The sequence below is a fragment of the Scyliorhinus torazame genome, chromosome 7 (genome assembly GCF_047496885.1).
Source record: "Scyliorhinus torazame isolate Kashiwa2021f chromosome 7, sScyTor2.1, whole genome shotgun sequence".
NCBI lineage: Eukaryota > Metazoa > Chordata > Chondrichthyes > Carcharhiniformes > Scyliorhinidae > Scyliorhinus > Scyliorhinus torazame.
Genome location: NC_092713.1, coordinates 205453599 through 205480841, shown reverse-complemented (window position 1 = coordinate 205480841; position 27243 = coordinate 205453599). Strand labels below are relative to the sequence as shown.

The 27243-nt window shown below is 46.1% G+C and overlaps 1 protein-coding gene across 3 annotated transcripts in view; it reads left to right on the top strand.

The window, feature by feature from the left end:
- Window positions 1–27243, top strand: part of LOC140426800 (matrin-3-like) — a 169514-nt gene that overhangs the window by 102309 nt on the left and 39962 nt on the right. For all 3 annotated transcript variants that reach the window (XM_072511987.1, XM_072511988.1, XM_072511986.1), the window contains exons 6-9: window positions 6196–6269; window positions 8076–8213; window positions 11033–11164; window positions 22938–23078. In XM_072511987.1, the coding sequence (XP_072368088.1) occupies window positions 6196–6269; window positions 8076–8213; window positions 11033–11164; window positions 22938–23078 (485 nt within the window). The remainder of the gene's footprint in view (window positions 1–6195; window positions 6270–8075; window positions 8214–11032; window positions 11165–22937; window positions 23079–27243) is intronic.

Below are 27243 nucleotides of genomic sequence, written 5' to 3'. Positions count from 1 at the left end.
GCCTGTAAAGCCGCTGAGGGTGATGGTGGCTGTAGTGGGCCACGTGTCCTTTTGGAACATGGTGGAGGAATTGATTGTGGTGCGGGACCCTCCTGTGTCCCAGAGAAACTCGATGGGCTGTCCCCGAATCTTTGCTGCAACAACTGGTCGGTCGGACCTATCCCAAAGGGTGTCGCAGACCCAACTGGGGGAGCCAGAACACCGTCAGTCCGTTCCGTTCAGGTCTGCTTGGTCTGAACGGGTGCTCACGCTATGTATGGGCTCTGTCCTATTCTTATTCAGAGTGCCTGCCTGCTGGGCTCTCTGTGGCGTTCGTGGGGCGTTGCATTCTTGTGCAAAGTGTCCTAACTGTCCACAGCTGTAACAACTCCTGTGGCTTTTGTGGGGGGCTGCCTTCATTTACCCATGCGGGGTTCTGGTATGCCTTAACTGTGTGTATGTCTGCTTCTGCCTGCTGTTCTTCAGGATTTTTGTTCGTAGGTTTGTTAAAACAGATTGCTCCCAGGAGCGGGACAATCTTTTTACAACCCATTTCTCATTATGAGCTTCCTCTGAGGGGTCATAATTCGTACAGGCTTTTTGTCCTGCCTCTGTGGCATGGGAGATAAGGGCGCGGGTCCATTTGGCCATGTCTAAGTCTCCGAAGACTGCTGCGAAATGGATCCACAAGCGTCCAGCAAACGCTGTGGGGTGCTCGGTTTTCCTTTGCCTGCACTTATTGAGGCCTTCTACGGGGTCACCCCTGTTATACCCGATCGCGTCTAGGATCACGGTATGCATTTCTGCAAGGGTGCCTCCTCCTACATTCTGTGGGTCGGGAAGGGCTGCTACGACCGAAGGGTCTAAACTCAAAACTGTGAGCTTTACTTGCTCTCGCTCATTCAGGCCGTACATGGTAGCCTGCTGTTTTACTCTGGCAAAGAAGTGGTGGGGGTCTGAGGTGGGGAGGAACGGTTTGATTTTATCGCGCACGTCCCGTAATTGGGTCACTGTTAAGGGGGTGGTGTACAGAAATTCCGTGTCGTCTAATGTGGCTGTGCGGTGGGTGGTGACTGGGTTCATTGGAGCTTGAACTATCTGCTCTGTGGGGGGGTTGGGGCGCTTTTCTCTTCTGGGGTTTTCCCTGCGCACATGTTCCCTGAACATATCTATGCGCTGTCTCACTCAATTCTTCCCAATCAGGGCCGTCTTCCTCATCTAACTGTGATCCAAAGGTTTCCTGGAATCGTTTTTTGAATTGAAAGCAGAGATTGCAGTTCTGCAATCTGCTTCCGGCACTTTGCGTGGTCTAATGAGATTTGTCTTTGCTGCATGGTGGTAGTATGGAGTGCCCTTAACGCTGCCTTCAGGTCACTACACTGCCTCTGCAATGCCTCTACCTGCTTCTCTGTTTCCTCTCGTACCAGGACTTCACGTTGCATGTCCTGATAGGCCTTTTCGTACTGGGATTGGAAGCTGCTTAAGTGCGCCAGCAAGACTGGTGTGCCCACTTGGCATCATCCACCTCTCCGTCCTTTGCTGCTAACTTCCTTCTTAACTCTAGGTTCTCTTTCTCTATCTCGCTCACATCGACCGTACTCATTCGATGTGCCTCCTCTATCTCTCTGCGGAGCGTCCGAACGACCTCCTCTGCGCCTCACAATTGTGCCAAACAGGACACGATTGCCATCGGCTTGCGAGCTTTTCCCAAGGTTTTCTTATGGATTTCGCTCAGGTTCTCCCACCAAGTATGTCCTATAGTCCCAGGACCTGTTTCCTCATTTTCACAGAATTCGCTCCAAAGGGGCCATCCTTTCCCTTTGAGGTACTTTCTGATTTCCTCTTCCCAAACGGGACACTGTCCTACTCTACTGCTGGTTGCTGCGACCACGAATTCTTCGGGTTGCATTGCCTGCATTGCCATCTTTCCTCTCTGAATACTTCTCTTGAAATTTGGAACAAGGGGTATTAAGGCGGTGCTGTAATTACGGGTACGGCTTTCATTATTTTCCGGAATACAAACTCCCGACAGTTTTGTCGCAACATAGATCTATCAGTTTACCTTGTCGCCCTGTTAGTTACGCATGCATTAACACACTTCCGAATTATGAGGATTGATCAGAACTGCTTGAACACTTGTGGTTTTCCTGTTCCCAATTGGATTTCTAATTCAAATTTTGTGTTCTCCCAGAGTGGTTAAGCCACTTCTAGATCGGGTCCCGTCAGGATGTCGCCAGTCATATGTTGCTAACTTTTGGTTGGTTCAATTGGCTCTGTTTTATCACCTTTGCTCTAGAGTCGCCAGGTATCTTTATGATACCCCCATGAGGTTCAAGTTCAAGTACTGATCACTAACTCAACACACCAATTAGTAAGATTCAAATCAAAACACGTTTATTATACACAGTCAATCGCTACTCATGCATAAATTCTACTTAACAAACTATCTCTATAATTAACAGGCCTATACTTAGCTTTGGACTGGCCCACCAGGTTAGGGGAACAAATGGCCTTTCGTTCAGGTCCTGAGTCTACGGGATTCAAAAGCTGGTCTGAACTGGTAGCTAGGAGCGCCTATCTCGTAGCGAGCGTTGACTTTTGACTTACTTGCTTGGAGGCAGCTTGGGCAGTTCACTCTCAAGGGTTGGTTCAAGTTGCTGAGTGACCCTGCCAAAGAAGGACGATTTGAACTTGGGGGCTTTACTTTATAGTCCCCAGGGGCTTCCCGCCGTTCGGGGCGGACCCCGTACCTGGTTCCAAGTGATTGGACTGCTTTCCGATCACTTGGATCGATTTCTCCAATGCTGGAGCGGTTCCCTGATCGTTAGGCGATCCCTAAATGTTCGTTGGTCTTCCTTTGTCTTGGCTCCTGCTGGCGCCGAGGAGTCTGGCTTGGCATTGTTTACCTTAACTGTTGCCATTGTGCCTGGGAATCGCACATTGCTATGTAGATGGCTGCTACATTACTATGCAGATGGCTGCTGGTTTCGGTGCTATCTGGTTGTTTTGCAGGTTCCAATATACATGATTTCTGTATTTTCTAGTCTTTGCCTGTGTTGGTTGAATTTCCCTTCAGCCTTTGCGGTTCTCCATTTTAAGTCGGGAAGTGACCAACTCAGGTGGCTACACTGGTTTAGCCACCTTCTCAAATGAAATGAAAAAAGGCTTCTACCTCCTCCTCATCAAACTGTGCAATGCTTGGACATATTTAAATAGATCCCACCAAGCCTTCGACTATGACGCTCTTTCTCTTTATCCTCATCACTATCTTCAGACTGTACGTTTCCCTTTACCTCCACCAATTTTAACTGACTGTCATGTTTCATGGCCATTTTCTGAAGTTCAAACTCTCTCACTTTTTCCCTTTCCCCTCTCTCTTTTTTCTTTTTCCCTCATTTCGTATTCAAGCTGCTTCAGTTCTTTTTCATGTTCCAGTTGTTTAATTTGTAACTGCATTTTTGCCATTTCTAATGAGTCAGACTGTATCTCAGGCAATTTTAAATGCTCAGCTACCTCCGTAATTACCTCTTTTCGTATGCTGTCAGGTAACGTTAACTATGTTTTTGCCAAATCTAAAAGCCTTTTTTCGTCTCTGTTTGCAAGGTACTGTGTGCGATCTCCACCCCCAAAAGCTTCCGAGCCTTTGAAGGAGCCATTGTCCACAACACACTCCCTACTTAAACAGATACACCACACCTGAAAAGCAAACACAAATATGCTCACCTCTCACTGTCTTTAAGTTCACAAAGCCAACCCAAACACAAAAGATGGACTTTTACCCCACGAGCCCCCAACTTATATGGGCCAGGGTTTAGAGAACACCAAAGTATCATGGAGTTCACCTGACCCACGACTTTAAATAGATTTTGGTTATGGGAGCACAAGGGCCCACTTTACAGGTGTGATGCAACAGAGAACAAAAGTATTTTTGAACAAAAACAATGTTTATTCTATGAATCCAGTTAACATATTATAAACCCACAGTAAACATCTTACCAACTACCAACACGGATAACCCCCCAAAAAGATACAGTACTCTATAGATAACCCTTAATAACTTTCCAAACAACATCCATAAGTCAAAAAACCCTTTGTAACAAAGACAGTAGGTTTGCATTCCTTACAGAAACAGGTATTACTTTGAAATTATCAAGTAATCTGGAGACATTCTTTAGATTGTAGAGAGAAAGATCAATAGACATCTGCTTGGTTTGAATGCAGCTCTCCAACTGAAAGCAAAACTAAACACAGCCAAAAAGAACTCTGACATCACTGCAGCCATTACACACTTTTCTTAAAGGGACATTCACATGACACATTCCAACTCCCGACACAAAGATGAGGTTGAGTTGTATGAACATAGGTGAGCTAGTTTTAATTTGCAGCGTATCTGCCGTGGAACAAACCATTACAAGGGGACATAAATTTAAGGTGAATGTTGGAAGATATAGGGGGGGGTGTCAAGAGGTAGGTTCTTTACCCAGAGAGTAGTGGGAACATGGAATGCATTGCCTGTGGAAGTAGTTGAGTCGGAAGCATTAGGGACCTTCAAGCGGCTATTGGATAGGTACATGGATTACGGTAGAATGATGGGGTGTAGATTAATTTGTTCTCAATCTAGGCTAACGGTTCGGCACAACATCGTGGGCCGAAGGACCTGTTCTGTGCTGTATTTTTCTATGTTCTATTCAGTCTGGCTGGAGGGGCAAGCAATTTCCAGTTATGATTCGACCTCAGGCTTAAGTGGAAAATAGTAAAGATGCCATACTGGACATTGTAGATGCACCTGCCAGCTCGTTCTCAATAGCTTGCTCAATAATACCCACCCAAATGTGGTATCGGGTATCTTAGCATAGCCACGCATTGATTTTTCCCCATCATTTCCCCTGCAGAACAAAATCCAGTGTCTCCTCAAAGGGGTCACAACAGGTTCATTGCATAAGAAACTTGCTGGAATACTTGAGATTTGCAAACTTTTTTAACAAGCAATGTAGATTAATTGGTTCATGAACCATTAATCCAGACTTAAAGATCTTTAGAATTGTCTTATGATGATCCTCCTCTTGGCTATGTTTTGAGTTGTTCCCTTGGAAACAAGCAAAAGATTATACGGACATAGGATTTGGGTTATTCGTCCGCAACAATAATCTGTGCGCCGATTCATGCCTGAGTGGCTTTTAAACATATATCAGTTTTAATGTACGTTGATCAATTTAAATCACTTTAAGATATTCTAACAGGGAGCAGGACAAGGCAATACGGGAAAATTTCAAGAAACAGCCAACGGATCCTGTGATTGGAATCAATGTTAGCAATTAGCTAAATAAGCTATTTAAATCCATATCAATGAAAAAGCAATGTCCTTTGGAGCAAACCTAAATTAAGCCAAATGACTAAGGAACTGTCCCAATCTTTTCTCATAGTCAGGAATTGATAGCACTATTGGTTAGCGTCAGTTGGCATGTAAACTCCCACTTAGTTCTCAAATTAGCACTTGCAATAGACCTATTACATAAAGTTGACTTTCTAGTACTAGTTTATCAAGGAGCTGAAACACATTCTAACCGATGTAAAAGCTCCTAAAAATACTGTTACTTAATCTGATCTCAATGCCTAAGACCTTCTTTAAACATCCAACTGTGCTGTAGCCTTCCTGTTACTCAGCAGGACAAGCAACTGATAAGGTTACCCTCAATCCATGAAATAGAGGGGTACATAATTTGTTGAGGGGGAGGGGAATACCCTGTAGATGAAATGGAGGTGGCCGGTCCTTATTTTCTCCAAAAAGGCAAGCTTACTGCCATGACGTATTCAAAAATTCCCCGTGAATCAGCCAGGGGATAATATGCAGCATGGTGTGACCATTCCAGTTTGATAGCTGTAGGTTCATAGTGCTTCTTTATGCATGTTTATGTAGCCATTTTGTTGAATCTTTTTGAGCGTGTTCTTTTATCATACGTTAAAATGTATTTCTGCACCTTAATAAGCTAGTACCTCTGAGGTCAACTTCATGTCACAGTTCAAAGCTATGATATAATTAATTTGATTTGTTCGATTGTCCATAATTTTTAGCCAAGCTGCTGGCACTGTGCCACAATGCTTAATGAAAAAAGTTCTTTGGGAAGCGAAAATAAAAGACAACAAAAGGAAAAATAAAAGGAACACAAATACTTGAATAGAAATCTTTTGGTAATGATGCTGTTTTCTCTGATTTAGCACCAAATCGCAAAGGCCCAATGGATAACCAGCAAGGGAACAACATTCAGAGGCTAAAGAAGCCACTCAGAATGGTTAGTGTTTATATTCCTGTAAGATTCTTGTATGAAAGTTACTATTTGTCATTAATAAGATCTAATTTCAGAGAAGCTAGTTAATGATTTGATGAGAGATATGGCTGTATTGTCAGTACCTTTAGCTGATCTGCATAGTGAGATGGGTGCCACTGCAGTGGTGCTGGTTATGATCAATACCTTGGATCATGTCTGAATATCAGTAGTTATCTATGTGGTAAGCGCCTGACCTTGAATTATATTGTTGTTGAAATGCTCAGCATGTGTCTGGGATGAAGAAAGATCAAGCGGTGAGTCACAGATATCTACACAGCTTTCTCATGTTCTATCCACAAAATTGTGAATGCAGTAAATTGTGTATGCAGTATGAAGGAACACGGAATGGTGGGGTAGGAATGGTGGGTTTTACGTGCATCAAAGAATACTTCATTTAGCATCATCATTTTACAGTGGTCATTCTTATCTTTTGTGAAAAAGGTGGAAATTATTAGACTTCTGTGGGCGAATGTCTGTTTGGACAAGTTAATATGTAACTAGGTAGCTACTATCATTATTGATATACCTGATGTTCAGCTTGTTGATATGCTTATACATGAGATTTTCCAAATTTGCATGCCCATTGAGGTCAAAGTTATATTTGGTTAACAATTCCATTATTTTAAGTATCATCTCTGAATAACACTAGGAAGCCATTAAATTATAAAGTTTCCTTTGACAAATTATATATGCAGCTGTAAGTGGCACAGTGGATAGCAATGCTTACAGCGCCATGAACCTATGTTCAATTCCGGTCTAGGTGACTGTATGGAGTTTGCATGTTCTCTCCATATCTGCATGGGTTCTCTCTCTCTCTCTCTCTCTCTCTCTCTCTCTCTCGCTCTCTCTCCCTCTCTCTCTCTCTCTCTCTCTCTCTCTCTCTCTCTCTCTCCCCCCCCCCCCCCCCAATCCCACACCACAGTCCAACGGTATGCTGGTTAGGTGGATTGGCCATGCTAGAATTTCCCCATATTGTCCAAAGATGTGCAGGCTAGGTGGGGTTACAGGACTAGGGTGATGGAGTGGGCTTAGGGTAGGGTGGTTTTATAGAGGGTTGGTACATACTTGGGTCAGCCGAATGGCCGCCTCCTACACTTAGGAATTCTATAGTTTTATGGTTTGTTCAGAGGGTGTTGGAGAAAGGAAGAAAATATGCCAATAATTTATTTTTCAAGAGAGATGGATTTTTACATTTTATTTCCACAAACCTGTGAACATCAGCAAAAAGTTAAAGAAGAACCCTGTACTAAACCTCTTCCTATCACATTAAATGAATCAAGATTTTAAGATCTATGTCTGGAAACTGGAAGTTAATATAGATATCCAAGTTTTTAGTTCAATCTTGAATTGAAAGAACATAAAAGGGAGAGAATGTTTGTACCGTTGTGACATTCTGCCCGTTATAGTTAAAAATTACTTCCTGTATGTCTGTTATGTGACAGAAGGCACCTTACTGTAATATTGCCCAGGAAGCACTTTGTGCCTGAACAGTATGTCGCACATGAAAAATACTATGTGGTTTATACATGCAATTGCATTGGGAAGCACAATGTGACCTAAGCACATTGCAGTTATAGATTTGGGTGAAGGGGAGAAATAATTGTCACTGTGATCATGCCTGATAATACAGTTTACCTTGGGAGTTCTGCAACCAGAGACATTGCCTGACCTGGTTAGCACATTGCATTTGAAAGAGTACACAACTTAATGTTACAAAGCACTCAAGCTTAATACATGCCTTTTGCTGCTAATCCTTTTCTCGTAATGTAGAATTTGAATGATGAGCCTGGGCGAGTAGTTCACATTAGCGAGTTGCAGCGAGGGAAATGTATGAATCGGGACCTGATCAAGCTGGCTGAACCTTTTGGGAAGGTGACAAACTACTTGCTGATAAAGTCAAAGGGTGAGGTAAGTATATTCAGTTGCATTGTGTTGAGCCTGTGGAAATTTCATCATCATTCCGGGTTCCTGAATGTATTTATGAGTTAGTGTCATGAGGGTGGTCAGAAAGGACAGATTCCCTTAAATTAAGTTTGATCATTATGATATAAGAACGTAAAGTGTTAGTGTTTTAAAAAATATATTTTTTTATTCTCCTTTTTCACATTTTTCCCCAAATTTACAAACCGTAATCAGTATTGTATGCAATGTCAATCCCCATATCAATAACAACAACCCCATCCTCCCACCAACTCCCCAAACAGCATCCCACATGTTAACATAAACAAATAACAAAAAGGAATCAGGAACCACCCATAGTCACTATTAACTCATACAGTCAGCCCCCCCCCCCCAATGTTCGATATTATCCAATTCTAGAAAGTGCAAGATGAATAACGCCCATGAATTGTAGAACACCTCCATCCTTCCCCTCAATTCAAATTTGATCTTTTCGAGTCAGGAATTCCAGCAGGCCCCCCCCCTCCACGCCTGGGCACAGGGTGGAGAGCTTGATCTCCACCCCAACAGGATCCGCCTCCGGGTGATCAACGAGGTAAAGGCTATAACATCTGCCTCCGCACCAGTTTCCAACCCCAGCTGGTCCGACACCTCGATTATGGCCTCCCGAGGGCCCGGGTCCAGTTTCATGTGCACCACTTTTGAGATTATCCTAAAAACCTCCTTCCAGTAATCCTCCAGCTTTGAGAAGGACCAAAACATTTGAACGTGGTTTGCGGGGGCCCCCCCGCAACGCTCACTCACATTTTCTACCCCCTCAAAGAGCTGGCCAATCCCATCTCGTGTTAGTGTTGCGAAAAGGCTGGTCAACTCATTGAAGCTCAGCCTGCCGGTGCATTTCTTATTAATTCAAGGGGTGTGGACTTCGCTGGCCATGCAAGCATTTATTGCCCATCCCTAATAGCCCTTGAGAAGGTGGCTGCGAGTTGCCTCTTGAACCCCTACAATCCATGCAGTGTAAGTACTGTGCTGTTAGGGAGGGAGTTCCAGCATTTTGACCCAGCTACAGTGAAGGAATGGCAATATATTCCCAGTTTACCCAGCCAGTAACTTAGACTCTCGTTGACTCCACTTCAGCTGCAATCCCGTCCTGTTGTTTTACTGGCGAGCCTAACCTTGATTTATTGTTTGCTTTCTCCTTATCTAAACCATTTAGAACTTCGCAAATCATAATTTTTAATTTTGTTAATTTTTCTTAAACTTTAGTTAATCTTGCCTCATTTTACATTACATTTGCTATCATCATTCTTTTTTTCTGACCCTTCACCAATATCTGTATCTCCCGTTTGAAGTGTGGAAACTAAAATTACGCAGTGCTTGAAAGGTGTGGCCTCATCAATAAACCTAATTTTTTTCTACAGTTCTTATGGGTATGCCAACATCTATTTTTTTTGCTTAAAAAGAGACATTGTTTTATTGAAGCATTTTGTCTTGCACTGATCGGAACACTTTGCAAGAATGCCAAACGTAAAGGGAACAGCAATTTCTACTGTGAGAGACGAGAGTGCTGATTCGTTCGCAGGTGGACTCTGACTGGTTGCCATGGAGAATGCACCAGTTGAGTGCCCCCTGGTGGATTTCCCAACTGGTACATTAAGGAAAGGGAGTTTATTTGACTGCTTCATTTCAAAGGTGAATTTGAGCGCAGGATGGAGCCCATTAAGCCATATAGGGAAATTATTATATGCCGTTGCAGATTTAAATGTAGCCCATATCGAAATTCTGCAAGGGGTAGGAGGTCGGGTGACATTCCATTGAAGGCACATTTCTCGTGAAATCCAACAAAGTTGTTTGCAAGAGATGGGCCTAGAGGGGATCCCATGGCAACACCACCTGCAGGGTGTACTTGGCGTTGTTAAAACTGAGCTCAGCGGCGCGTGTTGCAAAGTTTATAAGTTTGTTAAATACTGATTCCCGCAATGATCGTGGATCTAGATCACCATGATATAGTGCTAATATCTGTGGGCTTCCTTAAGTAGAACATTGGTGAATGAGCTAGCAATGTTAAATGGACACATGGCGCAACATTGCTATCAATATGCAAGTCACTTGTGGTCTTTGCAAATATGACTTGCTGTATGAGCATTTGCATGTACTGGAAGCTACATATATTAATACACAGAGCTCTGTTGTTCGCAGACAGAAAGAACATACTCAAATTCCACCTGTTTCAGCTAAACAAAGTAACTGACAATTATTTGTTGGTTCATTTCTCAGGGCAATGCCATGACTAATCAGAGTCAAACTATCTGATTGAGCTTTCAAACAATGCCTGGCAGTTAACTGTCAAGTCACCATCAACTGGTGCATTCTCAGTTGCACTGCCACTACCAATCAGAGTCCACCTGCCAACCAGTCAGCATTACTTCTTGTATAGTATAAATTGTTGTTCCCTTTACATTTGGTATTCTTGCAAATTGTCCTGATGAGTGCAAGCTGAAAGGTTTCAACAAAAGATCTCCTTTTTCAGCAGTACTCAAGTTCTATGCTACCAAACGACAATTATGTAGTTTTTAAAAACAATTATTTCACTGTTGTTTCAACATTAGAACTGATGGTCTACTTATCCATCTAATACCATTGAAATTCTCCCTGTGCTAATTCCATCTCTTCAATGTGTGATGTTCTTTCCCCTGCCCCATTTCCCACGATATATCCCTTGCGTGCCATTAGGTTTGAAAATCTATATTTGGAGCTAGCCATACAAAATAAATTGTGGGTGATTGTGAAGATCTACTTGCACTCAACATGTGTATTTTTAATTATAGGGATTTGTGGAATTGGCTTATCCTGAAGCGGCTCAAGCCATGGTGAAGTTTTACCAGATGAAACCTACCTTCGTTGATGGCAATGTCATCAGAGCAGAACTCTCTCAGAAATATAAAAAGCTGACTATAAAGGTATTTTATTTAATATGGGATGTAAGGGACTGTTTAAAAATAAGGGGCCATCCATTTAAAGATTAGGCTAAATTCTTTTTTGAGGGTCGTGCGTCTTTGGAACTCTCTTTCCGAAAAGACGGTGGAAGCTAGACTCCCCAACTGGGGAAACGCGTTACCTGTATCCACCCTGTATATTCCTTTTAAGTATTTTGTCGGTTTCAATGAGTCCGCCTCTCAGATGAAACAGGTCCACTTTCCCAAATCTCTCTTCATTGAACAGTTCCACCATCCCAGGAACAAATCTGATGAACCTTTATTGCACTCCCTTTGTGGCAATACTATATTTTCTCACGTCAGTGGACCAAAATTGCACATACTACTCCAGGTGTAGTGTAACTCGGGATCTTTGCCAGTGAAACAAGGCTTCACTACTCTTGTACCCATACCCTTTTGCGATAAAAGCTAACATAACATAAGCTGAACCAACATTATAGCTATCAGTGACTTATTGATGAGGACACCCTGGTACTTTTGTACATCTACAATTTCTAATATCTTATCATTTAAGAAGTATTTCGCACATCTGTTCCTTCTACCAAAGTGGGTAACTTCACATTTTCCATATTATTCTGTAGAATCAGGGACATGCTTTAAAAATAAGGAGATGCCACTTGGGGCCAAGATGAGTACAGCATTTCTTACTCAGGCGGTTGTAAATCTGTGAAAATTCTCTACGTTGGGGGGGAGGGGGGGGGGGTGCGGTGGGGGGCTGTGGAAGCTCAGTCATTGAGTATGTTTAAAGGAGAGATTGACATTTCTTAATGCCACTGGTGTAAAGGGTTATGGGGATGGTGTGCACAGCAATGAAGTGGGTAGTCAGCTGTGATGGTATTGAATGGCGGAGCAGACTCGATAGGCTGAATAGCCTATTCCTGTATACCTGTCAGAAAAGGATGAATGACATAATATGAATGGGGCTGGTTTAGCACAGTGGGCTAAACCGCTGACTTGTAATGCAGAACATTGCCAGCAGCGTGGGTTCAATTCCCGTACTTGCCTCCCCGAACAGGCACCTCAATGTGACTAGGGGCTTTTCACAGTAACTTCATTGAAGCCTACTTGTGACAATAAGCGATTATTATTATTATAAGAAAGAAAGCCGAGGGGTAATGTACCAGATCTTTAAAATTATGAAAAGATTTGAGAGAATAGATGGAGAGTGAATGCTTCCAACGGTGTGACAGAGCAAAATTAGAGACCATAAATATAAGATGTTCACAAATGAATCCAGCAGGAAATTTAGGTGATGCCTCTTCACCCATGGAGTGGTGAGATTGTGGAACTCGCTATCACAAGAGTAGTTAAGGCAAATAGTACAGATGTATTAAATGCAAAGCAAGAGAAGCATTTGAGCAAGAAAGGAATAGAAGGGTATTCTCATAGGTGCATGAGGAGGCTTGAGTTGAGCATAAACGGCAACTGGACTGATTGGTAGTTTCTGTGCCATATATTCAATATATTTAATTGTGTACAAATTTTAACAACCATGGAGTGGCTTGATCGGATGGTTAATAGATGCTGTAACAGTACAATATGTTAGCACCCATGGTAGCTGCTTTTTGGAAAATGGTATAAAAAATCTTTGGATTTGAAATGCAGGCACAAAGTTATCACTGCTGGAAAAATGGTCAACATCACAGCCTGAATTAGAAAATACATCTGGTGTCTCTCAGGAGACCATGAGCAAAATCTACAAAAAAGTACAGATTATGTTTTGAAATTGATCTGAAGTGGATTTTTAAAAAGAAGTGACACAAAACAATCATGCATGTTTACTCTCTATGACTTAGGTCTTCTTAAATGGTCCATGGAAGTGTGCAATAAAACTCACTGGAATTTAACAAATTTTGCCTCAAAACATCACAATCATAGATAGAACTACAGTGCAGAAGGAGGCCATTTGTCCCATTGAGTCTGCACCAACCCTATCGAGACCCACTCTCCAGCTCCATCCACGCAATTCCACCTACACTGCACATCTTCAGACACTAAAGGGCACTTTAGCATGGCCAATCCATCTAACCTGAACATCTTTGGACTGTGGGGGGAAACTGGAACACCTGGAGGAAACCCACACAGACATGGGAAGGCCGGAGTTGAACGGCTCCCTGGCGCTGTGAGGCAGCAGTGCTAACCACTGTCAACATGCCATGATGCAATTGGGTTAAACAATCATATTTCAAATCAAATTGGCATGGATTCAAAACTGAAAAATATGATCCAAAAAAAAACAATGACACACAATTGGTATTCAGCAGTTCAGCCTGCAATACTTAATAGCCCATGGCAACAGCAGATCATAATGCTGTACTATGTTGTGATCCCAAGCAGTAGCAACAAGTCATGGGAGCCAGCAAAATGATTGAGACCATGGTTTGCTTTCATAGCTAGTCTTTCTCTGGCGAGACACCTCTGATAATGACTGATAATTAAAAACTTGGTGACTCCAGAGTCCATCAATTGGGATCAAAATCTAATCATCTCATTTGCAATATTGGAATGATTGTGGAGTGAGAGAAACAGATGATAAATTGTTTTTTGTGTGAAGGCATACTTGTTAAGAACAAAGAACAATACAGCACAGGAATAGGCCCTTCGTCCCCCCAAGCCTGTGCCGGTCATGATACCACCCATGGCCAAAACCCTTAGCACTTCCCAGTGCTGTATCCCTCTATCCCCAATGAATCCATGTATTTGTCAAGATGCCTTTTGAACGCCGTTCATGTATCTGCTTCCACAACCTCCCCTGGCAGCGTGTTCGAGGCACTCACCACCCTTTGTAAACAAAACCTGTCTCGCACATCTCCTTTGCCCCATGGACTTTAAACCTATGCCCCCTAGTGACTGACCCCTCCACCCTGGGAATGAGTGCCTCTCATAATCTTGTAGACCTTAATCAGGTCACCCCTCAACCGCTGTCGTTCTAATGAAAACAGTCCAAGTCTATTCAGCACCTCTGCATAGCTAACAGGGGCTGTTTAGCACAGGGCTAAATCGCTGGCTTTGAAAGCAGACCAAGGCAGGCCAGCAGCACGGTTCGATTCCCGTAACATCTCACCGAACAGGCGCCTGAATGTGGCGACTAGGGGCTTTTCACAGTAACTTCATTTGAAGCCTACTTGTGACAATAAGCGATTTTCATTTCATTTTTATCACACCCTCCAGACCAGGCAACTTCCTGATAAACCTTCTCTGCACCCTCTCCAAAGCCGTTAATGTATCTGCTTCCACAACCAGAATGTACCAAAATTGTGCACAATATTCCAAGTGCTTGTTGTATAGTTCCAAGTTGTATAGAATTTAGGTTCTATACAACTGTAGCATGACTTGCCAGTTTTTATACTCGCTGCCCCGCCCAAGGAAGGCAAGGATTCTATATGCTTTCTTCACTATCTTGTCCACTTGTGTTGCCACTTTCAAAGATCTGTGGACCTTAACGTCGAGATCTATCTGACTTTCTATATTCCTAAGTGTTTTGCCATTTACTGTATATTTCCCCTCTTATGTTAGACTAACCAAAATGCAGTGAAAAGTATTTTTCTGCGAGACGCTCAACAGATCATTAAGTACATGAAAAGAAAATAAAGAAAATACATAATAGGGCAACACCAGGTACACAATGTAACTAGATAACACCGGCATCGGGTGAAACATACAGGGGTGTAGTGTTAATCAGGTTAGTCCATGAGAGGGTCGTTTAGGAGTCTGGTAACAGTGGGGAAGAAGCTGTTTTTGAGTCTTCGTACGTGTTCTCAGACGTTTGTATCTCCTGCCCGATGGGAGAAGTTGGAAGAGTGAGTAGGCCGGATGGGAGGAGTCTTTGATTATGCTGCCTGCTTTCCTTGGGCAGCGGGAGGTGTAGATGGAGTCAATGGATGGGATGCAGGTTTGTGTGATGGACTCGGCTGTGTTCACGACTCTCTGAAGTTTCCTGCGGTCTTGGGCCGAGCAGTTGCCATACTAGGCTGTGATGCAGCCAGATAGGATGCTTTCTATAGTGCATCTGTAAGAGTTAATGCGGACATGCCGAATTTCCTTAGTTTCTTGAGGAAGTATTAGCGCTGTTGTGCTTTCTTGGTGGTAGCGTCGACGTGGGTGGACCAGGACAGATTTTTGGAGATGTGTACCCCTAGGAATTTGAAACTGGCGAGCCGGCAAGGCCAGCAGAGGTGCCGTTAACAGTGCCCCCAAGGACTTCCGGGTGCGGCGATGACCAGCTGAGTCGCACGTTTCGGCAGCTCCCTGTGAAACGGACTTTTGGGCTCTTGATAGGAGCCCCAACGGCAATTTTGACGGCTAAAAACACTGTGCGGTAAACCAGAAGGGAATCCCCCCTGGATACGGATGGAAAAAGGAGGAGAGAGTGGCCAGATTGCAGTGGATCCTTTAGAACAGCGGCAAGGAAGGCAAGCAAAAACCAAGATGGCGTCGGAAGGTGGCAGTTTAACATGGGGCCCTGAACAACAAGAGTTCTTGAAATGCTGTGTGGAAGAGATCAAAAAGGAAATGAAGAAAGAGCTGTTGGCCCCGATACTACAGGCGATCGAAGGGCTAAAGGAGGAACAAAAGACCCAGGAGCGGGAGCTTCGGGTCGTGAAGGCAAAGGCAGCCGAGAATGAGGACGATATACAGGGCCTGGTGGTGAAGACGGAGACGCAGGAGGCACATCAGAAACGATGTGTGGAAAGGTTGGAGGCACTGGAAAACAACGCAAGGAGGAACAACCTGAGGATTCTTGGTCTTCCTGAAGGTGTGGAGGGAGCGGACGTCGGGGCATATGTGAGCACGATGCTGCACTCGTTAATGGGAGCGGAGGCCCCGGCGGGTCCGTTGGAGGTGGAGGGAGCATACCGAGTGATGGCGCGAGGACCGAGAGCAGGAGAAATTCCCAGAGCCATAGTGGTGAGATTCCTCCGTTTTAAGGATAGAGAAATGGTCCTTAGATGGGCGAAGAAAACTCGGAGCAGTAAATGGGAGAACGCGGTGATCCGCGTTTATCAAGACTGGAGTGCGGAGGTGGCGAGAAGGAGGGCGAGCTTTAATCGGGCCAAGGCGGTGCTTCATAAAAAGAAGATAAAATTTGGAATGCTGCAACCGGCAAGACTGTGGGTCACATATCGAGGGTGGCACCACTACTTTGAGACGGCGGATGAAGCGTGGACTTTTATTGTGGAAGAAAAACTGGAATGAGCGGGTTATTAAAAAGAACGTTCGAACAAAGTGGTGGGGCGAATGTGGGGGGCAAAGAGGGGTTTTATGTACTAATCCTGCGATGTGGTAACTTTTCTCTCTCCCACAGGTGGTGATGGGGGGAGGAGGGGAGGTGGAGGAGATGGGACGTTGGCCATTGGGGGCGGGGCCAAGGGAGAAGCGCGGGCTTGGTTCCCGCGCTATGATAATCATGGCGGGAATAGAGAAGCAGGAAGGAGGGGGCGTCGCACGGTGCGAGCCGAGGTCACGGGGGGAAGCCGAGGTCAGCCAGAGTTTGCTGACTTCTGGGAGCAACATGGGGGGAGTAATTACGCTAGCGGGGGATCTAGCGGGGGGGGGGGGGGGGGAATTACTGGGTTGCTGCTGCTGGGGAGAGGGGGGAGCTGGTATGGGAGAGGATGGGCGGGGGGGGCACCGCCTGGGGGAGATACAGCTGCGTGGGAACTGGGTGAGGAGCTGGAAAAAGGTGATGGCTAATCGACAAGGGGGGTGGGGGTGGTAGGAAGCCCCCCAACTCGGCTGATCACGTGGAACGTGAGAGGGCTGAACGGGCCGATAAAGAGGGCACGGGTACTCGCACACCTTAAGAAACTTAAGGCAGATGTGGTTATGTTACAGGAAACGCACCTGAAACTGATAGACCAGGTTAGGCTACGCAAAGGATGGGTGGGGCAGGTGTTCCATTCGGGGCTAGATGCGAAAAACAGGGGGGTGGCTATATTAGTGGGGAAGCGGGTAATGTTCGAGGCAAAGACTATAGTGGCGGATAACGGGGGCAGATACGTGATGGTGAGTGGCAAACTACAGGGGGAGACGGTGGTTTTGGTAAACGTATATGCCCCGAACTGGGATGATGCCAATTTTATGAGGCGGATGCTAGGACGCATTCCGGACCTAGAGATGGGAAAGCTGATAATGGGGGGAGATTTTAATACGATGTTGGAACCAGGGCTGGATAGGTCGACGTCCAGGACTGGAAGGAGGCCGGCAGCAGCCAAGGTGCTTAAAGATTTTATGGAGCAGATGGGAGGTGTAGACCCGTGGAGATTTAGCAGACCTAGGAGTAAGGAGTTCTCGTTTTTCTCCTATGTCCATAAAGTCTACTCGCGAATAGACTTTTTTGTGCTGGGTAGGGCATTGATCCCGAAGGTGAGGGGAACGGAGTATACGGCTATAGCCATTTCGGATCACGCTCCACACTGGGTGGACTTGGAGATAGGGGAGGAAACAGGAGGGCGCCCACCCTGGAGAATGGACATGGGACTAATGGCAGATGAGGGGGTGTGTCTAAGGGTGAGGGGGTGCATTGAAAAGTACTTGGAACTCAATGATAATGGGGAGGTCCAGGTGGGAGTGGTCTGGGAGGCGTTGAAGGCAGTGGTTAGAGGGGAGCTGATATCAATAAGGGCACATAAAGGGAAGCAGGAGAGTAAGGAACGGGAGCGGTTGCTGCAAGAACTTTTGAGGGTGGACAGACAATATGCAGAAGCACCGGAGGAGGGACTGTACAGGGAAAGGCAAAGGCTACATGTAGAATTTGACTTGCTGACTACAGGCACTGCAGAGGCACAATGGAGGAAGGCACAGGGTGTACAGTACGAATATGGGGAGAAGGCGAGCAGGTTGCTGGCACACCAATTGAGGAAAAGGGGAGCAGCGAGGGAAATAGGGGGAGTGAGGGATGAGGAAGGAGAGATGGAGCGGGGAGCGGAGAGAGTGAATGGAGTGTTCAAGACATTTTATAAAAAATTATATGAAGCTCAACCCCCGGATGGGAGGGAGAGAATGATGGGCTTCTTGGATCGGCTGGAATTTCCCAAGGTGGAAGAGCAGGAAAGGGTGGGACTGGGAGCACAGATCGAGGTAGAAGAAGTGGTGAAAGGAATTAGGAGCATGCAGGCGGGAAAGGCCCCGGGACCGGATGGATTCCCAGTCGAATTCTATAGAAAATATGTGGACTTGCTCGCCCCGGTACTGACGAGGACCTTTAATGAGGCAAAGGAAAGGGGACAACTGCCCCCGACTATGTCTGAAGCAACGATATCGCTTCTCTTAAAGAAGGAAAAGGACCCGCTACAATGCGGGTCCTATAGACCTATTTCCCTCCTAAATGTAGATGCCAAGGTCCTGGCCAAGGTAATGGCAATGAGAATAGAGGAATGTGTCCCGGGGGTGGTCCACGAGGACCAAGCTGGGTTTGTGAAGGGGTGACAGCTGAACACGAATATACGGAGGTTGTTAGGGGTAATGATGATGGCCCCACCAGAGGGAGAAACGGAGATAGTAGTGGCGATGGATGCCGAGAAAGCATTTGATAGAGTGGAGTGGGATTATTTGTGGGAGGTGTTGAGGAGATTTGGTTTTGGAGAGGGGTATGTTAGATGGGTGCAGCTGTTGTATAGGGCCCCAGTGGCGAGCGTGGTCACGAATGGACGGGGATCTGCATATTTTCGGCTCCATAGAGGGACAAGGCAGGGATGCCCTCTGTCCCCATTATTGTTTGCACTGGCGATTGAGCCCCTGGCGATAGCGTTGAGGGGTTCCAAGAAGTGGAGGGGAGTACTTAGGGGAGGAGAAGAGCACCGGGTATCTTTGTATGCGGACGATTTGCTACTATACGTGGCGGACCCGGCGGAGGGGATGCCAGAAATAATGCGGATACTTGGGGAGTTTGGGGATTTTTCAGGGTATAAATTGAACATGGGGAAAAGTGAGTTGTTTGTGGTGCATCCAGGGGAGCAGAGTAGAGAAATAGAGGACCTACCGTTGAGGAAGGTAACAAGGGACTTTCGTTACCTGGGGATCCAGATAGCTAAGAATTGGGGCACATTGCATAGGTTAAATTTAAATATGGTGGAACAGATGGAGGAGGATTTCAAGAGATGGGATATGGTATCCCTGTCAATGGCAGGGAGGGTGCAGGCGGTTAAGATGGTGGTCCTCCTGAGATTCCTCTTTGTGTTTCAGTGCCTCCCGGTGGTGATCACGAAGGCTTTTTTAAAAAGGATTGAAAAGAGCATCATGGGTTTTGTGTGGGCCGGGAAGACCCCGAGAGTGAGGAAGGGATTCTTACAGCGTAGCAGGGATGGGGGGGGCTGGCACTACCGAGCCTAAGTGAGTATTATTGGGCCGCTAATATTTCAATGGTGAGTAAGTGGATGGGAGAGGAGGAGGGAGCGGCGTGGAAGAGATTAGAGAGGGCGTCCTGTAGGGGGACTAGCCTACAGGCTATGGTGACAGCCCCATTGCCGTTCTCACCGAGGAACTACACCACAAGCCCGGTGGTGGTGGCTACACTGAAGATTTGGGGACAGTGGAGACGGCATAGGGGAAAGACTGGAGCCTTGGGGGGGTCCCCGATAAGAAACAACCATAGGTTTGCCCCGGGGGGAATGGATGGGGGATATGGAATGTGGCAAAGAGCAGGAATAACGCAACTGAAAGATCTGTTTGTGGATGGGAAGTTCGCGAGTCTGGGAGCGCTGACCGAGAAATATGGGTTGCCCCAAGGGAATGCATTCAGGTATATGCAACTGAGGGCTTTTGCGAGGCAACAGGTGAGGGAATTCCCGCAGCTCCCGACACAAGAGGTGCAGGACAGAGTGATCTCAAAGACATGGGTGGGGGATGGTAAGGTGTCAGATATATATAGGGAAATGAGGGACGAAGGGGAGCCTATGGTAGATGAACTAAAAGGGAAATGGGAAGAAGAGCTGGGGGAGGAGATCGAGGAGGGGCTGTGGGCAGATGCCGTAAGCAGGGTAAACTCGTCGTCCTCGTGTGCCAGGCTAAGCCTGATTCAGTTTAAGGTATTACACAGGGCGCATATGACTGGAGCACGGCTCAGTAAATTTTTTGGGGTGGAGGATAGGTGTGTGAGGTGCTCGAGAAGCCCAGCGAATCATACCCATATGTTTTGGTCATGCCCGGCACTACAGGGGTTTTGGATGGGGGTGACAAAGGTGCTTTCAAAAGTAGTGGGGGTCCGGGTCGAACCAAGCTGGGGGTTGGCTATATTTGGGGTTGCACAAGAGCCGGGAGTGCAGGAGGCGAGAGAGGCCGATGTTTTGGCCTTTGCGTCCCTAGTAGCCCGGCGCAGGATATTGCTAATGTGGAAAGAAGCCAAGCCCCCGGGGGTGGAGACCTGGATAAATGACATGGCGGGGTTTATAAAGCTAGAGTGGATTAAGTTCGTCCTAAGGGGGTCGGCTCAAGGGTTCACCAGGCGGTGGCAACCGTTCATCGAATACCTCGCAGAAAGATAGACGGAATGGGAAGAAGAAGGCAGCAGCAGCAGCCCAGGATCGGGGGGGGGGGGGGAGGAACCAGAAGGACTCTCAGGGTTGTTAATATATACTGTATAGTATGTATAGGTCGTTGCTACAGATAATTATATATTGGACTGTTAAATTATATTTTTGGAGAGTGTTACTTGTGACAAGGCAGTTGCCAATTAGGGTTAGTTTTCATTTTTGTTATTTATTATTTATTCATTTTTTGTTTATAAAATAGGTCATTGTTATTTGTGTTGTTATAACGGTGTGTAAAGGATGCACAATGTACTGTGTTGGTTGACCAAAAATTTTCAATAAAATATTTAATAAAAAAAAAAACAGTGCCCCCAAATTTCTGTCTTTACGGCCTCCACACGCTCCCATATCGAACCCTCCCCCACTACCCACTTCCTGACCAACGCAATATTCGCTGACCAGTAGGAGATCCTACCCCCCCACTCGAACATTAGTGCAAACAAACCAAAATCAACCCCATCCCAAACCGAAACAAAACGATCTTTTAACAAGGGACAAAAAACAAACCTGAAGCCGAAAAAGAAAGATATGGCCCCAAACATAAATTAACTGTAATATCATAACAGCATCTCCACCAAAATTCAAACTCCACCTTCTCCTGCCCATCCATTGTCTGACAAATTCTACCGCCTCCGCCGATCCAAAGTACAATTCTCTGCCTTCATAGGTCACCCACAGGCTGGGTACAGTAGTCCAAACTTCACCCTCTTCTAAAGGGCAGCCGTGATCCTGTTGAAGTTCGCTCTCTCCTTGGCCAACTCTGCACCCAGGTCCTGGTACACTCTGATTTCATTGCCCTCCCAGGTACAACGTCTTGTCTACCTGGCCCACCTCATAATTCGTTCCCTGTCCAGGAACAGGTGCAACTGGACCACCATTGCCCTCGGCAGCTCTTTCCCCTGAGGCTTCCTCATTAGCACTATGTGCGCTCGATCCGCCCCCAGCGGCGGTGCAAACGCACCCTCTCCGAGCAGCTTCTCCAGCATCCTCCCCCATACGCGCCAGCATGAGCTCCTTCACTTCCCTCCGGCAGGCCAGCGATCCTTATATTCTGCCTGCTTGACCGATTCTCTAGGTGCTCGACCTACTCCAGAAGCCGCTTCTGCTGATCGCGCATGAGCCCCATCTCCGCTGCCATCGGGCAGCACTGCTCCTCATTTTCCCCTGCCACCACCTCCATCTTCTGGATCGCCTGACCCTGGGCCGCCAACTTTGTTTCTACACGGTCGACCACTGCCCTGATCGAATCCACCACCCGGGCCAGGTCCTCCAGACTCTCCTTCCGTTGCTGGGTGAACTTCTCATTTAAGAAGCTCACCAGTTGGTCCGTCGACCACTCAGTCGGCAGGGCTGCTACCTGTCCCTCTGCCATCTCCACGTACGTTGCAGGTGCTGTACCAGCTCCAACTGACTGATTCCCTCTTTTTTTGACCAGTTCTGGCCCTCAGCTTCATACACCAGAGCGTCAATTTCTTCCCCCTACTCTCCTGTATCTATATCCCACCTCGTATCCACCTGTTAACCGGGGAAAAGGTCAGAAAAAACCGCCACGAGTGGGAGCCACCAAATGTGCGACCACTCCATGGTCGCATCCGGAAGCCAGGAACAGGACTTTCCTGAACCCTAATCAACTGTAGCTTGAAAGACTCCCACATGTCCGATGTTGATTTACCTCCAACAGCCGCACCCAATCCAAATTCTTCATTCCTGTCTAATGTTATCGGAATTTGCCTTTCCCCAATTTAGCATCAAGGTTACCCTCATCCCTATCCAAAAGTACCCTAAAACTTATGGAATTGTGGTCCCTACTCCCAAAAGGTTCCCCTACTGAAACCTCAACCACCTGTCCCGGCTCATTCCCAATACCAGGTCCAGTACTGCCCCTTCCCTAGTTGGACTATCTCCATATTGCATCAAGAAGCCTTCCTGGATACACCTTACAAACTCTGCCCCATCTAAGCCCATAGCACTAAGTGAGTCCCAGTCAATATGGTGGAAGTTAAAATCCCCTACCACAACAGCCCTGTTACTTTTACACCTATCCAAAATCTCTCTACCTGTCTGCTCCTCTATCTCTTGCTGGCAGTTGGGGGTCCTGTAATTATATGCCCAACATTGTGATTGCTCCCTTCCTGTTAAGTAGCAAAACAGTTAAGGTGCTGGGTGTTGTGTAGTTTAAATAATGTTATTTTCCACTCTTTTATTTTCAGGGCAAAGAAGGTGAAGAACGCAGCCGGGTGGTCCACATCAGCAATTTACCTTCTGTTGGCTACACTGATTCAGAAATTGTATGCCTTGGTATTCCCTTTGGAAAAGTGACCAACTATCTACTGATGAGAGTTAAGAATCAGGTACTGTAGAATTCAAAATGTTCACAATAATGTGAAATATTTTACGACTGAGTAATAAAGACAATTAAATTAATGGGACTGTATATTGCTGTACTTTATTTTAGAGATGGCTTTTTTTAAACAATAGCCTCCAAATAAATGCTGGTGTGTGACTTGTTGGCATTTCAATGGTTGTAAGATTTTAATAAATGCTGTACTGTATGATCCAAATGATACAGGACTCGCCTTGTTCACTTTCAGGCTATCTGTAAAGAGTTACTGTGTTGCAAGTTCCTTGATTTTGCTTCTTTGTTCTGTTGGGATTTGACAGTTGCAATCATTTAAATTTATTTAGCATTTATTTTAACTCAGGATTTGTTTGGCTATTCAGGTTTTAACACTGACTAGGTTCTTACTGGGAGGAGAAACACGCATTGTTTGGTGGAATTCTGACTTTCGGATTAGGAAGTTTTGTCCTTTTAATTTGTTTCTTACTTCTACCTCGCCAACACTGGGAGGAGAGAGCCTCAGAAATCCCAGAACATTTTTCTCAAAAATAATGCTGAGAGCAAGTCCGGGGTTGTTGCCGCACACCAGCCTGCACCCAGATGCTGTCACTCTCCCACCGGGAGAGTGCACTCTGCTGCTGGCCATTTGGTCGAGCTGCGGGAGCTGGCAGGTTGATGTGGAGGGGAATCTGTGGAGCCCACGTCGCCGTTGAATTTGGAGGGAGGGGGAAGGGAATCAGAGTCTTGAGTTTCTGTGAGGGTCCAGATGTGGAAGGGGAGCAGTGGAGCCTGAATTTCCGTGTGGTTTGGGAAGAAGGGCTGCTTTGAGTAGTGGTGGGGTGGGGAAGGTGTTGAGTTTTGGGTTGATGAGTGAATCAGTGAGTGGGGGTGAAGAGTTGGGAAGAGAGGCTGTCGAGTGAGTGAGTGTGGGGGATTGGGAAGCGGGGCATGTGTGTAGTGCAGGGAAAGGGGGCTGATCACAATCTGGACGGTGAGGTTTGGGGAGGGGGGAGCGTGCTTCACCGAGTCTTTTGGCAGGAAGTATGGAGAGCTTGACTTTTGAAACCTACAAGAGTAATTAAAATATTTTTGCAAAGGATTTTAATAATGCAGGTTTTTGTATTTAAATGATGTATGTGATGTGTAATATGTAAACTTCAATTATATACTGAATTATACTATGCTGCTTTATTGCTGTTTTTTTATTGGCATCTGGGATCAAATTAATTTTCACGTTTTTTTAACTATATGTTCTTTCATGGGATGCGAGCATCGCTGGCAAGGTCAGCATTAGTTGCTTATCCTAATTCCCCTTGCGAAAGGTGTGGTTAGTTAAAACAGGTCATGTTGGAAAATGGTTTGTCCCTTGCTTCATTTGCATGTACATAATCCAACAAGGTAATGTTCTTTTGTTATGATGGGCTTCACCCTGTTTTATGTGCACTAACTGCATTGAATGCTGAGGTCACTTTGGTGATTTTACACAAATGTATTGGTCCACAGTCTTGACAGTAATAGATGGTGAACAATGTGAAAGCCAATGGACATGATCTAAAGGAAAAGTTTCTAAATGTAATTTGTGGCTGGTTTTGCCGGGAGTTTCTACCCGGCTCTGTCGGCGAGTTCCCCACCGCTATCTGACCACGCTTAGTCACTTTTTTAGGCCTGGGGAGTTTCTCACCGGGCTAGCCCAGGCGTAGAATTATTTTCATCACTGGGGAGCTGAACTCGCTGGCCAGATCGGCTCGTCAGAGACTCTTAAGGGTCCCATACCCGTGGGCAATGTGTCACCCCCCCATGCATGCACACACGCACATGGGCACTACCCCCGTCCCCAAGTGATGACACCCCGCTTATGGGGTTGCTGAGGGCTCCCCTTTTCAGGCCTTCCCGTGCCCCCTTTCACTACGTCCCCTTTCCAGGACCTACACCCTTCAAACCTCACCCCAACCTTCTGGAGGCCCCATCATACCCGCCCTGCACCTCTCCGCCGTCCTTGTGGGATTGGCCCTCCTTCGGCCCTGACTTGGTCGTGGTACATAGATACATAGATGATAGGAGCAGGAGGAGGCCTTTTGGCCCCTCGAGCCTGCTCCGCCATTCATCACGATCATGGCTGATTATCCAACTCAATAGCCTAATCGTGCTTTCTCCCCATAGCCTTTGATCCCATTCTCCCCAAGTGCTATATCCAGCCACCTCTTGAATATATTCAAAGTTTTAGCATCAACTACTTCCTGTGGTAATGCATTCCACAGGCTCACCACTCTTTGTGTGAAGAAGTGTCTCCTTATCTCTGTCCGAAATGGTTTACCCTGAATCCTCAGGCTGTGACTCCTGGTTCTGGACACACCCATCATTGGTAACATCTTCCCTGCATCTACCCTGTCTAGTCCTGTTAGAATTTTATGAGTCTCTATGAGATCCCCCCTCAACCTCCGGCGTTCCAGTGAGAACAAACCGAGTTTATTCAACCGCTCCTCAAAGCTAATGCCCTCCATACCAGGCAACGTTCTGGTAAATTTCTTCTGCACCCTCTCTAAAGTCTGGTAAACCTTCGCTGCACTCCCTTGAGAGCAAGAACATCCTTCCTCAGAGGAGACCAAAACTGCACGCAATACTCCCAAGTGTGGCCTCACCAAGGCCTTGTACAATTGTAGCAACACATCTCTGCTTCTATACTCAAAACCTCTTGCAATGAAGGCCAACATACCATTAGCCTTCTTTACCGCCTGCTGCACATGCATGCTTACCGTCAGTTAATGGTGCACAAGGACACCCAGGTCCCGCTGCACACTCCCCTCTCCCAATTTATAACCATTCAGGTAGTAATCTGCTTTCCTGTTTTTGCTTCCAAAATGAATAACCTCACACTTATCCAAATTATACTGCATCTGCCATTGGTTTGCCCACTCGCCCAACCTGTCCAGGTCTTGCTGTAGGATTCCTGCATCCTCGTCACAATTCACCCTCCCACCTAATTTGGTATCATCTGCAAACTTAGAGATGTTACATTTTGTTCCCTCATCCTGATCATTAATATATATTGTGAATAGCTGGGGGTCCCAGCACCGATCCCTGTGGTACCCCATATTTCCAGAGCCACCTCCTTAAGCACTCTGGGATACAGATTCTCAGGCCCTGGGGATTTATCCGCCTTCAATCCCATCAGGGTGCTGTTCCTCAAATATGGGCCAGTACTGAACGGTGCTGGCTGGGGTCTCTCTGGGGACGCTGGTAGATGCTGGGAGCGGGTTTCATATTTACTTAGGTGTGTGAGGCCTGGTCCCATCAATTGTGGGTAGGATCCTAATCGTGTTGCCTCTTGAGGTCTGGTTGGATCTTACAAGATGTGTTGGTTATCAGGACGCCCACTCCCATAAGTAGCTAAATGCATCCCAAGTCAGGATAGGCATGCAATTTGTAGGAGGTTCTGATGGTGCTATCATGTGCCATGGGAGGTGCTCCATCCAACCCTCTCCCTCTTTTACTTTTGAGCCATCGGTAGTTGATTCACTCATCTGCACTACCTATTGCAACATCACAGAAAATAGCTTCGCTGCTACAAGATTTGTATTTAGATTATTGGCAAAAAGGATATATGAAGAATTCGCGACTCTTCAAATAATGAAGCAGTCCGTGTTCAAATGCAGCAAGACCTGGACAACGTCCAGGCTTGGGCTGACAAGTGTCAAGTTACATTTGTGCCACACAAGTGTCAAGCAATGGCCATCTCCTACAAGAGAGGATCTAACTATCGCCCCATGGCATTCAGTGGCATTACCTTCACTGAATCCCTCACAATCAACATCCTGGGGGTTACCATTGATCAGAAATTGAACTGGACTAGCCACATTAATGCTGTGGCTACCAGGGCAGGTCAAAGGCTAGGAATCTTACGATGAGTAACTCGCCTCCTGACCCCCCAAAGCCTGTCAACCATCTACAAGGCACAAGTCAGGAGTGTAATGGAATGCTCTCCACTTGCCTGGATGAGTGCAACACTCAAGAAGCTCGACATCATCCAGGACAAAGCAGCCCGCTTGATTGCTCCTCCTCCCACAAACATTCAAACCCTCCACCACTGATGAACAGTGGCAGCCATATGTACCATCTGCAAGATGCACTGCAGTAACTCACCAAGGTTCCATCGACAGCACCTTCTAAACCCAAGTCCA